The 19,385-nt window shown below is 31.5% G+C and overlaps 1 protein-coding gene across 2 annotated transcripts in view; it reads left to right on the forward strand.

Annotated features, from left to right (window-relative positions):
- Positions 1-9,564, forward strand: part of LOC129941525 (extracellular serine/threonine protein CG31145) — a 137,277-nt gene extending 127,713 nt beyond the window's left edge. The window contains exons 10-12 of one of the 2 annotated variants that reach the window (XR_008780877.1): positions 7,188-7,328; positions 7,434-7,720; positions 7,751-9,564. Coding sequence is in view for 1 of the 2 variants with exons in the window: in XM_056050196.1 (XP_055906171.1) it covers positions 7,188-7,328; positions 7,434-7,629 (337 nt within the window). In the remaining variant the exon portion in view is untranslated. Of the gene's footprint in view, positions 1-7,187; positions 7,329-7,433 lie in introns of both variants that reach the window. The other variant, XM_056050196.1, reaches the window with a different exon arrangement.
- Positions 9,565-19,385: the final 9,821 nt, after the last annotated feature.

Consider the following 19,385-nt stretch of genomic DNA (forward strand, 5'->3'; position numbering starts at 1 on the left):
AAAGAATGTAAGATTGGCCAAAAATATCGCCACGGTCCGTGAAAGTTTGCAGCAGAACACGATGCAGTGTATTTCCCGGTGTGCATAAGAACGCGGCCCTTTGCAGACTTCAACTTGGCTAATTTTTATATCGGGACTGGGCCTACACCCGTACAAGATCCAACTGTCCCAGGAGCTAAAAGTTCATGACCATAGACAACGCCGTTTTTTCCTGACTGGGCTTGAAATTGAAAGAGGACCCAAATTTTTCTCGAAAAATCATTTCTAGTAAAGAGGGGCATTTTACGGTTTGGTGTGAATTTTGGTGGTGGCGGGCGGCGTAACTGAGAGGCGGTCACCGTCAAAAGCAAGCGTAGCGCCCAAATTGAACCATATGAACCCAGATGACATGAAGTTCCAGCAGGACGGAGCTACTTGCCACACAGCAAACCCCATGATTGCCATTTTGCATGAATGCTTTGAGGGTAAGGTTATCTCTCACGATCTCGGTGATATGAATTGGAAACCAAGGTCATGCAATTTGAATCCACTAGTCTTTTGTTTGTGGGGTTTCTTGAAGTCACAGTTCTATGCAAATAAATCACAATCGACCGATGCCCTAGAAAGGTGAACATAATACAGGCCATCAATTTTTCATCAATAATTCAAATTTCACTGAAGGTTTAATTTTTTAAATTCCAAAAAAAACACAAAAATATGTAAGCTTTTTGAGAGTTTAAAAACACAGTTTTCCAAATTCAGTTGTAATACTTGCAGTATTTCATAAAATTTTCTAAGAATATTCACAAATTCATAGATTTACCCTGTCTGACATAATTTCTAAATACATGCTGAACAATTCAAGTTATAATACTTTTAAACAGAGAAAGGCAAATCGGTTTAAAAGTAATTTTTGTTTTTGTAACGAATATGTCCTATAAACGTAAGTACTCGTGGTCTTGGGTTCAACCCCTGCCTGAGCCATCTAAAGTTTTTTTCACAGGTACTTCGTCTTACGAGGAATTGACAAATCCTCCAAGAGTAATTCTTGTCATGAAAAGTGCTTTCTCAAATTAGTCGTTCGTATTCGGCTTAAAACTGTAGGTCTCCTCCATTCCTGATAACAATAATCACACACAGGAATGGTTGAGATTTGTAAGTCACTAAGCTCTAGTTCTCTACGAACTGTTGCGCCACCTAATTTGTATGTCCTGTAAGCAAAGGCTGCAGCCTCGAGTTTTTGAAATATATAAAATCAGGCTATTTACTGGAAATTAACTCAAAACTTATTTTTCAAAACCACGATGATATGTTGGGTCTTACCTTAGCCTTAAAAACCCCGTTTTTGGTTGTCGCTATAGCACTTTTAAAAAAGACATACTTTAAACACCTGGCGTACCTACCTATATGTAGACATTTTCTTTTCTCCCAAAATTAACGCTCCACCCTAATGCCTGAACATAGCTTGCATAAAATGGTTTTCATCGTTAACCACTGAGGGCGCACTTTATAGGTGGTACAAAGTCGACAAAGTATATTGCACTAAATAGCCACTCGAAGATGAGATCCGGCAGACTGTTTTATATATACTATGCCATATGAAGCTTATGGTATCGTATTGTATAAGGTATTCCATTTTCGATGGTAAAACTGCATACACTTCACTTCAACTTCACCTCTTCAAGAAAATTCAGAGAATAATAATATCTCTTCACTTTCATTGCATAGTTTTGTGTGTTTTTCTTTCTGTACACTACGAATGCCGTTTAGAGTGTTTATATTACCTATTCGTTGTTGCACTCCTTATAACAACGAGCAACGAGTTTAAGTCTTGTACTTAGGTGTTGTAGGCAAAGGCTGATTTGAAGTCGATCGGAATAGATTTTTCGGTGAGAGAAATGGAGGAATTTGCAGTTTTGAAATTTTTTTTTTTTTTTGAACTGAGGTTTTATATTTAGTTTCAATTTAAAAATGTATTCACTCATCGCATAGATTTTTACACACATTATATTTTTATTCATTGCATATTGAAATTTTTCCTGGATGGCATGCAAATAGCCAACAAAGGATTTGTGGACTCACGATTTAAAAAAAACTACGTTTAACTAAACAAAAATGTCTTAATTTTTCTGTGTTTAGCTCGAGATTCTGTAATCAGTAAAGTTTTAATATATTAATCCTATGCAGTCATTACATGTACATATATAATTGTTTAATACAAAATAAGGACACTAACTGTCATGAGTGTATGTTTGATATTTATTTATAGAGTATACATCTTATGTACTCATTACATAATTGTTATTAAAACTTTTAACACAAACTTATCTCAAATTTTGTAGGGCAAGTAAGCAAAGTTTTTTAGTCGTTGTTATCTATATATCATTAAAATAATTTACCTACATATGGAAACAATATTAAATCAATATATCTAATCATTACATGAATTTATGTATTCATTACATAAATCATACAATATGAACTGTAAATCTGTAAAAAAAAAGGAAACATTTTAAAAATGTTAATTTCTACTGCAAATCAAGATATCACCATAGAATAAGCACTTGAAGAGGTATACTTTGGCTAAAGCCTTCTTTGCATATATGCAGGACTAAGGTGTATTCTAGTGCATATTACATACATCCTTATAAAATACGAAACGAACTAGTGCATACACACTATACACTGCAAAACATATAAGTACATATTGTGTAGTGTATACAGCTTAAACTCCTCACGATACTGACGAGCACGAGAAGGTACAATAACAAAAATGACGACTTTTAGGATGGCAATATAGCGTCAAACGACGACAAGGAAGAACGTCATAGCTACCTACTGTACTTTTCCTTATACCTTACCTATAATACATATCGCCTTCCCTATATCCATGTACAAAATGAATATTTGTAACCTTTATAGGAATAACTACCTAAGTTTTTGAATGGAGCACGTATCCTTCTGTCATTGTTGCATGAAAGAATTTTATTACCAATAAGAAAACCATCAGCCAGATGTTGAGTTTACCACAATTGCTATGGAATAAATGTACTTAGGTATAGATATAAAAAGCCAGTAAGTGATGCCAATAACATCACATCAGTAGATACAAAATTAAACCAACAACAAAAAAAAAACTAAATTGTGATACTTTCCTCGAAATGAAGAACCATTTAGGAACATTTAGTGTTCGAAAATGTCTCTAAGTTAATTAAAAGTTTATTAAATACTGTTGGTCAATATGTTTCATAGGTACACATTTCCAAATAATATCAATTGATACAAGGATAAAATTTTATAGTTATAATGTTGTATAAGTTACAAGTCTTATGAGATACCAAAAATGTGTGTGTTGATTTTGATGGATGTTAAAAATAATAAAATTCAATCAATCTGTTAAAAACTGTGACTAGAATTTGTGCGTATTTAACTATTTATTCTATTATCATCTTTCAGGTTACTAAATTTTGAACTGTTCCACCGAACTCTCGTAAAAATGTAGTCCTGAAAAACTAGGCATTTGCACTTCTAGTCCAGTTAAATAATAAAAGGGACAAAATCGTTAAGAGAGACGTTTTTCTGGAAATTTGGCTATGACTTCGATTTAGTGTTCTTAGATTTGATGTAGAAAGTCCCATACAAAAATTTTGCCTGCGTCATAAGTTTTATAGGTCCAATGGTCTTAACACGTTTATTAAAATAGAATTTTCTACGACGGACGTATGTAAATATTTCGGAGCTGTGGCACTTCATTTTCTGAAATAATGTTTGAGACAAAAACGTTAGTAGATTATATGTTTGATAATTTTAGTAAAATTATTAACACCACTTAAGCTATAGGCACGGTTAGTAGCGTGGACGTGTTTTTTGAAACGGAGGCTTTCCATAAATAAATAAAACAATCTCTAAAAGGTTATATTAAAAAAAGGTCGATTAAGTTTATTTGCGAATTCGTCAATCCTATATCTTGTGCAATAGTACATATGTACATTTTGTATATAACTTCAAAAATATTATTTATTTCACAAAAATATTATAAGAACATATCTTTAAAATGACAATGATGTACAATGTACATAGCGTCAATTATATCTCAAAGGTTTAAGTGGTCCAAAGTTAATGTTTCCGTCAATATGGGGAAAGGAAGACTTAGACTTCATTAACTTCCCATAGGAAGTTATACTAATGGGTCCAATTGCTCAAATTGAAAATTTTTACATTTCTCGACGTTTCAAAGTCCCAAGAGTCGATATAAAAGATTTTGTGCGTGCGTGCGTGTTTACGTACATATGTAAGTACTTCCGTATGTTGAAAAAAAGGTGAACATTTGGGTTTACCCTAAATATCTTACGAACCACAAACGCTAGAGACTTTATATAATATTTTGTAACGTGATATCAAAGAAGTATATTTTTTGAAAAAAATCGATTTAACGTTTTTTTTATAAATCAAAAAAACTGAAAAAAAAATTGTCACGCCTAAACTTTGATTTCATCTCTAAAACAATTTTGCGCAACGAAGAAGTTTTTGATATCTGAAAAATGTTGAGAAAAATCGAATTAACAGTTTTTTTACAAAAAATAAAAACCTAAAACAAAAATTAATAAAAGTTGCTAAAAATTGATTTCGACCAAATATCTTTTCAAAACTTTGAGATATTTATTGGCTTTACACTACTTTTATCTTTCAAAATATATTATTGTCAACATTCAATCAAATTTTGAAAAAATCGAATTGACAGTTTTCTTACAAAAAATAAAAACCTAAAAAAAATTGATTTTCGACTCAAATATCTTTTCAAAAATTGTAGATATTGGCTCTAATTTAATTTTATCTTTCAAAAAATATTGTTGTTAACATTCAGTAAAATTTTGAAAAAATCGAATTGACAGTTTTTGTACAAAAAATAAAAAACCTAAAAAAAATTAACAAAAGTTGGTAAAAATTGATTTTCGACTCAAATATCTTTTCAAAAATTTGAAATATTGGCTTCAAATTAATTTTATCTTATAAGAAACATTGTTTTCTATATTCCATTAAAATTTTGAATATAATCGAATTGACAGTTTTTTTTACAAAAAAATAAAACTTAAAAAAAAACAATACTAAAACATGGCAAAAATTTACTTTCGACTCAAATAGCTTTTCAAAAACTAAAAATATTGGCTTCAAACTTATTTTATTTCAAAGAAAATATTGTTTTCGATATTCAGTAATTTTTATATAAAAATCCAACAGTCCATTGGATAATATCTACAAAAAATAGTACGCAAATTTGGTAAAAATACGAGTACATATAGACAAACTTTTAAGCAAGACAAATCGACAGACGGGATGGGAAGTTATCAAAGTGGGTTGCATCCCAGCCCAGTATCTGAAGAACTTTTTTTGTAGTGTTTTGAACAACCCTTAAAATGAACCCGTAATCATGAATATCTCCAAATGTGGAGATCCCTAAAAGTTCTTGTCTCTTTATCTTTTTCGTGGGGCATCTCATAGGAAGCTATTGTAATCGGTCCGATTTAAGGTCCCTATCATATAAATAAAAGATTTTTAGAGAGATGACTGTGCATGGCATATACTCGTAAGTGCGAGAAGCTTTCTCAAAAAAAATTGATTCAGTGGTATAAAAAGTAAAAATGTTGGTTCAAACAAAATATCTCACTAACCAAGAACGCTAGCCAGAAATTGTCATTTAAAATAATCGAAAACTTTTAATCTGCTTTTAACTGCATTCTCGGAAAGTAAAATTATTTTATTTGTAGTTTTTTTAATAGGAACTGAGTTGCTCTCTTTCAATTTTTGCCGAAAATAAACAATAATATATAGGATACCCTTTCTAGTTCTAAAGACATTCCAGTAGGAAATAATTTTGTTTCGGTTTATATTTTTGAATACTTGATGTCGAAAACGTAATTCCTCGTTGTGCGAAATAAATCTTGAAGTGATATTATATAGGTTGTTCAATAAGGCCGTTTCTACGATGGAAAGGATCCGAGTTATCCAACTTCCAATGACTCTTCCGCATAGATCCGTCTGAATTGGAGCGATGGTATGAGTTTTGTTTATACCTTCAGGGAGTCGACCGACTCCAAGAAACCCCACAGGGAAAAGTCTTACAGGGTCAAATCGCATGACCTTAGTGGCCAATTCACATCATCACTGCGAGAGATAACCTTAACCTCAAATCTTTTATGCAAAATGTCCAAAATGTCAATCGTGGGGTTTGCTGTGCGGTACGTAGCTCCGTCCTGCTAAAACCACATGTTGTCTAGGTCTATATATATTTAAATTTTGGGCCAAAAGAAATTAGTTATCATCGTTATGTAGCGCTCGTTGTTGTCGTTAACCGCCTCACTAACGTCGTTTTCAAAAAAGTACAGTTTCACGCCAGCAGCGGCCCAAAATCCACATTAAATATTGATTGCTAACTCAGCCATTCATTCAAAAATGCGCCTAGTCAATTAAGATGGTTTTCCCGCCAAAGTTGGGGTCTTCTTGCAAATGAGTCGAAGCCCATTCAGCTAACAAACGGCGTTGTCTATGGTCATGAACTTTGCGTGTGCATGTGTAGGTTCAAGTCCCGAAGCAAAATTTCCCAAGCTGAAGTCTACAAAGGGCCGAGTTCTTGTGCAGGGCAAGGAATAAATAGACTGTCTTGGGTTCTGCTGTACACTTTCACGGACCGCGGCGATGTTCTCGTCTTGGCCGATCTTGCGTGCCTTTAACGTACAGTCGTCTTAAATTTGGCCTTCAAACGTTAAAGACTGTGAAGGGAGACCACGTCTATCGTAAAATGGGTGCAATACGCGCAACGATTGCGTTAACGAACACTCATTTTGATACTAAAGTTTTATCATTTGAACGTGCTGTTCAATTGTGTACCTTGCCATGATGATTTGGCATAAACAACTTAATAATAAACAAAAGATCTGACAGATGTCACTAAAATACTTGAGTTCAATTAAAAAGAGACATTTTGACGAGTTTTAAAACAAACAAATTTAATGGACAGTTGCTCTTACAAACATTATTTTAAATGCAAACTAAATTAAATAACTTAATCTATTAATTTTTAAATCTAAAGCAATGTTACATAAAAGTATCCTTTTGAGTTTAGTCAATAAACAATATTTTTAATTTTAGATAGATAAATAAATTTCAATCTTAAAAATCATTTTTTAAACCTATGTTTTTGTATTTTTCAGAGTTTACGGTAACGATACGTATCCCTTGCATCTTGATCATGGTCGTGGTTTTGGTAAACCTTTCCACGATGAACTAACAATTTTGGCTCCAGTTCTTCAGTGCTGTTTAATACGGACAACTACCCTTCAAAAACTATTGGAGTAAGTTATATTAAAATTTAAAAATTCTACATTTGAAATAGTTTCTATTATTTGTATTGAGGCATCATTTTTATATGTTTTTTTATTTCTTTTTATTTTATAAAGATTCCACAATGGACCCAAACACTTATCTGATATAATGCGTGAAAGTATGTCAGTAGATCCTATTAATCCTATCCTATGGGAACCACATTTAGTGGCCCTAGATCGTCGTGTTGCAATTATCCTACAAGGAATTCGAGATTGTTTAAAGAAAAATCCCCCAGAAGAAGTTGAAAATTCCCTCGATGATACATCATAGCGGTAATTTTTAAACTAAGCAAAGACAATTAAATATAAATACTTTCTATATAGTTAAATCATTTTTCTTAAGTTAAAAAAAAATAACAATTATTGAAAATTAAAAAAAAAAAACATTTTGAATTGAAAGAAAATTCATCCGTAAATCTGTATTAGATGTAAAAAAAGAAAATAAATAAATTTAAATAAATGTTCAAAACATTACTCTACCTATAAATTATACCTACAAAAAACATGAAAATATTCCTGATTAAATTTAAATAACAAAAATTATATAAAAATATATATGTATATGAATGTATTATGTATATCAAAATATCAATGTTTCAAAATGGATAATAAGACATAATAAGTTATGACGATGATACCAAAAATATTTGTGTAGACTTTTTAAGAATTTTAAAACAAAATTTTATTTAAAACTATTTGTCAATAATATTTATAAGAATTTAAAATTATATCTATATATATATATTTAAAAACAAAAATATTTAATATATTTAAAACAAAAAAACAACTTAAGATGTTACATCTCAAAAATAAAACATATTTTTTGGCAGCTTTTTAAGCACTTGAGATTCAATTACTAGATAGTTAAATACATTACGTAGCTAGTGCCAAATATTTTTCCTTTTAAAAATTATATTCGAACACTTAATATTGCATTTGATACTGGATAATAATTTTTCAAATCATTCTAGCTCCTTTAATTAAAAAAATTCAACACTTGTGCTCGAATGTTATTACTTTTCTTTTCCTTACAGAATCTTTAATGTTAGTTTTGCTTTCAATAATGTTAATGCAATAAATTTGTTTAAAAGGAATTGAAATTATTTAACACCACCAGTGTCAATTGCATATCTTATCCCATTAAAAAAATAATATTTTTAAGCCCACAACCACACAACTTGATCCCAAAGCAAAGCTTAAAGGTACGATATAATACAACAAAATTAAAATAGCAACAATTTAAAAAAGAACATTACTTTTTAATTTGAATTAATTTGTAAATATTTTATTTGTAAAATACTATTAATAAGTTTAAAAAAAAAGTGTGATTAAAATTATATATTTATTTGTTAATTTATAGAAAATAAGAAATTTAAAAATATGTAAATTATTTTATTGTTTTTAATTTTTAAAGCTTATATCACGAATATTAAATTAAATCTTAAAATTTTGTGCACTTTGTTTAATAGTTTTTTTTGTGATGTTATTTATGTTTTTGAAATGTCAATAAAACGAACATTATTTAAAATATGCGGCCTGATTAAATGTTGACAATACAGACACATTTTTTAACGAAATTTCAGCAAAAAAACGAGTTTTTAAATATTTTTGAAATAAAGATAATCTATCAAACAATTCTTATTACATTTTTTAAGCTTAAATTTTGAAAAAATAAATCAACTTTTAAAAAATAAACAGGTTTTGGTAAAATAATTGATTTTGATATTAAATAATTTTTAGACTAGAAGTTGAAGACTCTAAGACTTTTTTAAAGTATAAAAGGTAGTTTGAGGTCTAAAAAAAAACTATCAAGGAAATAAATATCATATTCAAATTAACAACTAAAGGGCTCGAACTTAATTTTTAAAAAACAAGTTGTACAAAAATCCTCTGAAAAAGTTTGGATTTTCCTTAACAAGTTTACATGCGAAATACCTAATCATTTCAATTAATATTTCATTTCAATAAATGTTAAAATTAAAAACTATATACAACTTAAGACATCATCGAAAAGAAAATATTTATTAAAAAAAAAAACTATTTAAATATTTGTGTAGGTAAAGTTTATATGATTGTAATTTTTATTTCTGTACCTTAAACGAATTCAATTAAAAAGAAAACAAAAAGTGGTAAATGAAATATAAAAAAACACGGACTGTATGATAAATAATGTAATTAAAAATAAAATATATTTGTTATAAATAAATTGTGTTTTTTTTTCTTTGGTGGATGTTTTTAAGAATTGTTTATAAAGCAATACGTTGAAGTGTAACATCGTGCCATTCACCCAATTAAATTTTTCTACAGGGTGGCCAAGCATGATTGTTTTTTTTTTTTGACTTCAGGGTTATTGTTTGTCTTATGCGTCATTTCGAAAAAAGGTGCTATTTTTTTATAGTCAAACTGATGATGTAAGTAAATTTCTAAATGAAAACTTTTTGCAACGAAACAGAAATCTATTTAATACAAATGTTATACAATAAAATAAATTAGGTGGCGAAACAGCCCGTTGAGAACTATGGCCTAATGACTTACAACTCTCAACCATTTCTGTGTCCGATTAATGTTGTCAGGGAGAGAGGGGACCTAAGTTTTAAGCTGAATCCAAACGGCTAATGTCAATAGAAAGAATGTTTCATAACAAGAATTACTCTTGGAGGATTTGCCAATTCCTCGCAAGACGCAGTACCCGTGAATAAAACTTTAGATGGCAGAGGAACGTATCGAACCTAAGGCCCCTGGCAGGACAGTCCAACGCACTCACCATCACGCCACTGGTACTAATTTATATTTGCATCTACTTTAAAATAATCTCTACAGGGTTGCAAATTTGTATAACTTTTTATTTGCTCTTGTTTTGTAAAAATGTATGCATTTTTTAGAAATATTATAAGCGGAGCAAGTTTTTGAAATAAAAAAAGAAAAGTCATACAAATTCTTATCGTTATACTACTTTGATGATTGAAGTTCAAAAATCGATTAAAAATAAATTGGATGGCGCAACAGTCCGTTGAGAACTAGGGTCTAGTGACTTACAACTCTCAACCATTCCTGTGTGCGAGTACCATTAACAGGGATGGAGGGGACCTACAGTTTAAAGCCGATTCCCAACTGCTAATTTGAGAAAGCACTTTTCATGACAAGATGTACTCTTGGAGAATATGTCAATTCCTCGCAAGAGGCAGTACCCGACAAAAAAAAACTTAACATGGCACAGGCAGGTATCGAACCTCTGGCATAACAGCCCAACGCACTAACGAACATGCCACTACATATTAATTAATGTTTATTAAGTTAAAATTTTAGAGAAATCAAGTATTTTACACAGTCTATTGCATGTAACCAGGCTAAAAATCATCTTAAATAATTCAATCAAGTTATTCAGCGAAGTATAAAACATTCGATGCTGTGGTAAAATTGACCTTCGTTAAGCAAGTTAAGTTTGGAATACTGGTGAATATAAGTCCAACGAAAAATGTCAAAAAAAACTTCCTAAAATATCTTTTCAACTTGCCGTTTAAAAAAGTCTACCTACGCACTTCATCTTGAAACTTCCTAAATTGTATTTCATGGTGAATGTGTTGCAATAAAATTGGGGTTAATAAATGCAATTGTTTCGAGTATTTAAAATTTGGTATCATATTTTAAAAATCTTTTTCGAAATAAATTTATATACAAAACTTGGGAAAAGACAAATTATTTACTCACATATAAACGGTGATTTTTTAAGAGCTTGAGAACTTTAAAAAAAAAAACGCATAAAATTTGCAAAATCTCATCGATTCTTTATTTGAAACGTTAGATTGGTCCATGACATTTACTTTTTGAAGATAATTTTATTTAAATGTTGACCACGGCTGCGTCTTAGGTGGTCCATTCGAAAGTCCAATTATGGGTAACTTTTTCGAGCATTTCGGCCGGAATAGCCCAAATTTCTTCGGAAATGTTGTCTTTCAAAGCTGGAATAGTTGCTGGCTTATTTGTGTAGACTTTAGACTTGACGTAGACCCACAAAAAATAGTCTAAAGGCGTCAAATCGCATGATCTTGGTGGCCAACTTACCGGTCCATTCCTTGAGATGAATTGTTCTCCGAAGTTTTCCCTCAAAATGGCCATAGAATCGCGAGCTGTGTGGCATGTCGCGCTATCTTGTTGAAACTACATGTCAACCAAGTTCAGTTCTTCCATTTTTGGCAACAAAAAGTTTGTTAGCATTGAACGATAGCGATCGCCATTCACCGTAACGTTGCGTCCAACAGCATCTTTGAAAAAATACGGTCCAATGATTCCACCAGCGTACAAACCACACCAAACAGTGCATTTTTCGGGATGCATGGGCAGTTCTTGAATGGCTTCTGGTTGCTCTTCACTCCAAATGCGGCAGTTTTGCTTATTTACGTAGCCATTCAACCAGAAATGAGCCTCATCGCTGAACAAAAGTTGTCGATAAAAAAGCGGATTTTCTGCCAACTTTTCGAACGTTGTGGCTTCAGTTCTTGCACGAGCTGTATTTTATACGGTTTTACACCAAGATCTTTGCGTAAAATCTTCCATGTGGTCGAATAACACAAACCCAATTGCTGCGAACGGCGACGAATCGACATTTCACGGTCTTCAGCAACACTCTCAGAAACAGACGCAATATTCTCTTCTGTACGCACTGTACGCATTCGTGTGGTTGGTTTAATGTCCAATAAAGTAAACTGAGTGCAAAACTTGGTCACAATCGCATTAATTGTTTGCTCACTTGGTCGATTATGTAGACCATAAATCGGACGTAAAGCGCGAAACACATTTCGAACCGAACACTGATTTTGGTAATAAAATTGAATGATTTGCAAGCGTTGCTCGTTAGTAAGTCTATTCATGATGAAATGTCAAAGCATACTGAGCATTTTTACTTGCGACATATAGGAACTATATGGCAAGTTTTGCATTCGTGCAAAATTTCGAACTCGAGATTTTAATCAAACATGATATTACGATGGTAGAGAAGCCGAAAAAAGTGGGTCCCGCGATTCCGTCCGGTCGGTTTTGTCTGTCTGTCCACGCTCCTACAGCCTAAACCATTGGGTCGATTGAGTTCAAACTTGGAAGTTAAGGTTTTCAGCAGATTCGCGTTAGGCGTTTTTTTCATTTTTTTTTTAAGATCAAAACTAACAGTGGCCCCCATACAATTATTTTGGTCAAAAAACGATAATTCGAATTTTCTCAAAAACAAACCGATAGATTTTTCTTAAATTTTCTCTAAAATTTTATTTTTTAACTTGGCTTCTTTTAATAAGAAAAATATATTTTTGTATTGCTCAGGAATGGTACCGCTCATAGAACCGTTATTTTGTTTTTTAATTTTCTCAGCAACTTATAAATTGATTTCAATAATTTTTTTTCTGAGTAAGCTCTTATATTGCCTTAACAATATGTGATTATCAAAAGTGCAATTTTTAATTGTTTGAATTTTTAAAAAAACATTGAAATTTTTTTTTTCAAAACTCAATATCTCAAAAACGGGTCAACATTTTTTTACAAAATTCAAATGTAAGGCGTATATTTTTAATCTCTAAACAACTGCATACCAAAAATATTTTTAGAACAAAATTGAAAAATTTTATAAACAAAAAATTAATTTAAAAAAAAACCGCTCTAACGATTTTCAAAAAAATTATTTGGAAAATCAACGGTTTTTTTATTTATAAAATGGCATTTAAATTTTTGAAGACAAACTTTTTTTTCAGGTAAAATTTTGAATCTTAAAAAAAAATGTTTTTAATTATTTTTACTGTATTTAAAGTAAATTATTTTGACAAAATTATAATTACATTCCTATCTTTTATCCAAATTAATGCATTTGGTTATTAATGTATTTTTATAACTATAACTATTGTAAATACCAACTATAGCCGTGTAGCGCCACTGCATCGGATTAACGAATATGATATGTTTAATCAACAATCTATTTTAAAGTGTCTATCAAGAAGTAATATCTTGGTACTTTTGTATACCTATATGATTTTAAAATATTATTCTTTTGCTTGCCTCCGCCTAAATAAAACAATAAATACTTAGTACAAGTTAAAGAAACGGGCCAGAAAGAGTATTTTCTATTAGAATCACTTTTTCAACGTGTACACATTATACCTACCTACTTATAAAGGTATTACGTACATACAACTTCCTGTTCCTATACTTGTTTCTTTTAAACTTAAACGAAAAAAATAAACTGAACTTAATAAATCCATGTTTGCGCTGAAAACTTATAGGAAATGAGAAATGGGATTGGATTGTAGTAAGAACCTTCCAATTACCAATAACATTCCTTCATTATCATCATAAACATGGCTTTATCTATCTAACCTAACTACCTAACTACACAACCAATAGGAGGCGATCGCTTTAAAATTTAAACATTCATGGTCTGCCTCTTTCTTATCTTATTTATTTTCCATCCTGGTTCTTCTTATATGAAATTACAATAAAGCTATCTAAAGGAAAAAAGCTTTGAAGGAACAAGTTGCATCTATATATAATAGAAACCATTTTTCATATACAAAGATCGTACCCAAGTAAAACCAGACTTATGAATGTAAATAACAACAAATATGGGTAAAAGATCCTTAACAGCTGACGTAAGCATGCAAAAGTTTGTTTCATCCCCTTATTAGAAACAATATTAAGCCATTTTGTTTGTTATATAAAGTGCATTGATATAAATAAAACAAAAACAAATTCATGAACCTTCATATGGATGCTCTTTATGTGAAAACATATACAAGTGTAGACTTTTTGGGTCGAAAATTAATTATCTCCCTTATTCTGCTGGCTGCTTATGGGAATGGAAATAATATTTTTTCTCGCTTCCGCTGAATTTCTCCACTTTCGATACTAACGCCAACGACTCGGTATCGGTATCTTGTCGTCCTAAAAGTTTCGGCTCATGAGAGTACTATGGTTTTCATATAGAAAGATCGCGCGGATTTTTTTGAGACAAATCAAATGGCGTTTATATCTTTGAAGACAAACTTATTTTACAGGAATATTTTAAAATCTTATATATGTAAGTACTTTCTTAAACATACTTTTAGCATACAGGAGCAAGTTCGTGCGACCCAGTCGTGCATTTTATTCTCTTTACCACCATGTCTGAAATCCCGCGTGATCTGTCAAATACTAATGCATGAAAATCCTAACCTCAAAAAAATCACCCTTTACATCATGAATCATGAACATTGTTTAGTTACTTTCTATTTCTTAAAATAAAATGCTGAAACGAAGAAAAAATGGAACTCAGATGCGACCCTCAGTGATAACTTCCCATCCCGTTTGTCTTGCTTAAAAGTTTGTAGGTTTTCGTATTTTGTTAAAAAAGTTGTAACTTGAATTATTCTACCAAACTTGCGTACTATTTTTGGAGATTTTATTTTCCTATGAAGAAACTGACAGTTGGATTTTTATACAAAAAATTTACTAAATGTCGAAAACAATAAAAATGTAAACAAAACAATAATAATGTTTTGTTTACATTTTTATTCTTTGTAAACTCGATGTTTCACAAAAGTTTATCGACTAATGATCATATTTTTTTTTTATTTTTACGAAACTTTAGTAATGGTTTTTTTAGATTTTTATTTTTTTGTAAAAAAAACTGTCCACTCGATTTTTCTCAAAATTTTACAGTATGTTGAAAACAATATTTCTTATAAGATAAAATTGATTGGAAGCCAATATCTCAAATTTTTAATAAGCTATCTAAATTGAAATTCAATTCTTACCATCATTTATAAATATTTGTTTTTGTTTTTATTTTGTATGAAAAAGCTGTCAGATGTCAAAAACGTTGTTCTTCGTTGAACAAAATTGTTTTTGAGATAAAATCTTTTTTTTTCATAAAATGTTCGGAGTGACAGATATTTTTTGTTCCCAAAATATACTAGTTTAGCATCACGTAACAAAAAATAATATAAAATTTAATTCAAGTCTCCAGCGTTATGGGTTCGTGAGATATTTTAAAAAACAAAAATGTTCACCTTTTTTTTAAATTGATATGGTAAAAAAACCACAAACGCAATTTTTTTAAGACTCCTTTCTGCATTATTATTAGTATGAAAAAATGTATTTGAAGTCGATATCTCTACTGGTTCTTGAACTATGGACAACAAAAAGAACGTCCCGTACATACGGACGTACGTACAGTGCATACACGCACGCACATACATCTCTCTAAAAATCTTTTTTTTCGACTGTAGGGACCTTAAAACTTCCAGGAATGTCAAAATTTCCAATTTGACAAATCCGACTTCCTATCGGAAGTTAATAAAGTTAAGCAAATTATATCACATTTTTGTTGGCTTAAATTTGAAATTTACTTCGGGAGAAAATATCTGTTTATGAAGATCAACAGAGAACTCCTTGTATTTTATGGTGCTTAGTAAATAAGTTCGTTTAAGCAACTATCATTTTCAAACCATTAAGGAATAACCTACTAAAACTGTTAAGTGTGGCTAACAAGCTGACGGAATCATCAGTCCTAACTTCTATAAAATGAGAAAGAAGCTGTCGTAGTGTGAATGTTGAGCCTTATTGTAATATTTCACTGATTTTTTGTTCAGAAAAGTAAGTACTTTAAACATCAACAATATTTGCTCCCAAAAAAGACGAAGTGGCTTATCCATCAATTTATTGAATAGTTATTTTGGTCATTATTTTATTTATTTATTTATTTTATTTCGTGATTGCTAAATAACTGTAAGATACAATATCTTAAAAGATAGTTATAAGCTTATTTTACAGAGTTGAACAAGCAATTAGTTAAATTAATATTAAAATTGAATCAAATATAAATAAACGATAAAGAGAGAGAGAAAAGAATATATATTTATGTATAATACAATTTTTAAATTTCATTTAAGTATTTACTAAAAAATGACTTTTTAAAACCTTTTTAATTCTTGTTGTGTTTTGAATTTTTTTAATATTGCGTGGTAAGGAATTCCAAAGATGGACTGAATTTACAAAAAATTGGCGCTCGGATGTTAAAAACGAATAGCGAGGATGAATCAGTTGACGAGATCTATGCGAGGTACGAGTAGCAAAACTAATTTTGTCAAAACAGTATTGTGGTTGGCGTGTTAGCAGTATGTCAGAGAGCAAGATCAAACAGCGTAGCAAAATCAGATATTCTATCGTATCTTCGTAGGCCAAAGACGTAACGAACAGTACTATTGAAGGCAACATTGAGTTTACGTTTGCTTACGTAATTGCAGTTGCAGTATATTTCGCAGCCATATGTCAAAATCGGTAATATTAAAGTTTTGGCAAGAAGTAAACGTGTTTTTACCGGCGTAAAAGACTGGTTAACCCATAATGCACGTAGAACACCATATACTTTGCCGACAAGTCCATTTATATGATTGTCCCAAGTAAAAAAGCGGTTAAAAGTCACTCCGAGATTTTTGGCAGTTTCAACATATTCGATTGGAGCATTGCTCAACATAATCGGCGGAAAATAATCAAGATCTAGACTCTTTCTAGATATAACTACACATTTTGATTTTTTTGGGTTCAAAATACGACCATTTAATTGGGAGCAATTTAAAAAATTTTCAAGGTCTTCATTGACACAGAAAGCGCCATGCTCAATGAGTCCAAGTGGGCAGCTTAGGTACAGCTGAACGTCATCAGCATACATTTGACAAGAACAATTATCAACCAAGGATGGAAGTTCATTGACGTAAAAAGAGAACAATAGAGGACCCAATATGGACCCCTGAGGAACACCAGAAGCAAGCGGCAAAAAATTAAACAAGGTGTCACCAACTTGAACTGCTTGTGTTCTATTAGTCAAATAAGAATAAATAAGCTTCGTAGCACATGGTGAAAAATCAAACTTATGGATAAGCTTTTAGCATAAATTGAGATGGTTAACTGTGTCGAAAGCCTTTGAGAAATCAAGCAGAACCAAAAATGTTACCTTATCCTTATCCAACGCTTGCATTATGTCTTCAGTGACGTTCAAAAGTGCTGTGATGCAGCTGTGCTTTTTACGAAAACCAGACTGTTTAGATGTAAGCATAGAACTCGCCGTAAGATAAATATTGATTTGTTTCTGCAAAATTTTCTCAAAGATTTTCGACAAGTGGGAAAGGACTGAGATAGGCCTGAATTCAACGCCTTTTGCGTTTTTTGGGAGTGGTATGATTTTGGCTACCTTCCACAGGTCAGTATACACTCCCGACATTAAAATCGTATTATAAGCGAACGTAAGATATGGCAACACGATAGGCAAAATCATATACAAAAATTTAGGGTGAATAGAATCCAGTCCAACAGCGTTTGACTTAACAGACAGCAGACCTTCAACAACATCAGCAGCATCTACAGAGCAAAAACCAAAACCAGGATTATCTGACTGATCCGTAAATGGTAAAATTTCTGATGTACTCGACGAAGACACCAGTGTCAATGGCAAAGAGGCAAAGGTTTGGTTGAGTGTATTAACATCTACAACCTCAGCTGCCATGTTTCTTGATTTTCCAATACCAATATTGCGTAAGTTCTTCCACAATTGTCGCCCGTTCAATGAAGTACTAAGCTGATGAGAGAAAGTTTGTGATTTTACTAATCGTATTTCAGCAACAACTTTGTTACGAAGCAACCAATACGTACGTCGCAACTCAATCAACCTATAACGCTTCCAATTGTTGTACGCATCATCCCGCTGTTACATTAAGACTCGTATGTTACTCGTAAACGATGGCTTATTATTTGGTTTTAAAATTTAAGTTTTTAATGGTACGTGAGTGTCAAACAGTAGTTGAATATTTTGAGTTAAGAACTCATTTGAAGATGGCATATACAAAATACGATCCCAACTAACGGCCCTAGTGTGCTCTTCTAAAAGCTGACCATTTACGTTGTTAAAATCACGAAAAGTGATTTTTTTGACAGAATAATCAAAGCTAAATTTTATCGTCAAAAAAATTAAATCATGCTTTGAGAAAACAGGTGCGGAAAGCTGATCATACAAGGCTACGTCGTCTAAGTCACTAACCAAAAATAAGTCTAACAGTGAAGCATAGCCACCGAGGTAATGAGTTGGTGTGCTAGAGTTTACTGGCCTTAAATTAAACATACGCATGCTATCAGACAAAATATTGTTTTTCAAAATGTTGCAAATTAAAGTCTCCACATAGGACAATATTAAGAAAACCCAGCGAGATTTCTTCTTAAAGTGAAAACAGGGGTGAAAAGTCAATATGTCGATTTGGCCTATAGATTGCCCCTAAAAGTAGGTTACCCTCATTTCCCACCAGATCAACGAAAAGATATTCAACATTACTACCTGCCTCGGATGATAGCTTAAGTTTGCATTTTATAGTCGCTTAAACATAAATTGCCACACCGCCCCCAATACGATCCTTTCTATTTAAGCGAAAAACGCGGTAACCCTCTAAGCAACACACCTCATCACTAAATTCATCCCTTAACCATCTTTCAGTAACACAAACAACATCTTCATCCGACTCGACAAAGATATCTCGAAATTCATCAATTTTCGGAAGCAAGCTCTGTGCATTGATGTGACAAACCCTGAGACCACATTTCTGCTTGCTCAGAACTCTGACCATCGAACGCAAAGTTCCTGCCGTATGATGACACTGGTACAACAAGAATTCAAAGAAATAAATTTAAATCAAAAAGAAAAAAAAAACAAAAGAAAAGTAAATAATTTAAATTTAAATCAAAAAGAAAAGAAAGAAAACAAAATTAAAATATTAATTAAAAAGAGATTGAAAAACAAAATATTATTTAATTGGTATAATTTAATTAATTGAAAATAATATCAAGATTCATATGAAATTGCTGATCTGGCAACGTCCTCAAGTCCCTCGATGCAGTCAACAAGCACAGCTGTGTCATCAGTTTGACGTTTAACATAAACTTTCCCACGTGCAGTGTGTGCAATTTCTATATTGCACACACTTTGAATAAATCAAACTTTCACAAAGCTTGTCATTTCGTTCTTTAATT

The sequence above is a fragment of the Eupeodes corollae genome, chromosome 1 (assembly GCF_945859685.1).
Source record: "Eupeodes corollae chromosome 1, idEupCoro1.1, whole genome shotgun sequence".
NCBI classification, from domain to species: domain Eukaryota; kingdom Metazoa; phylum Arthropoda; class Insecta; order Diptera; family Syrphidae; genus Eupeodes; species Eupeodes corollae.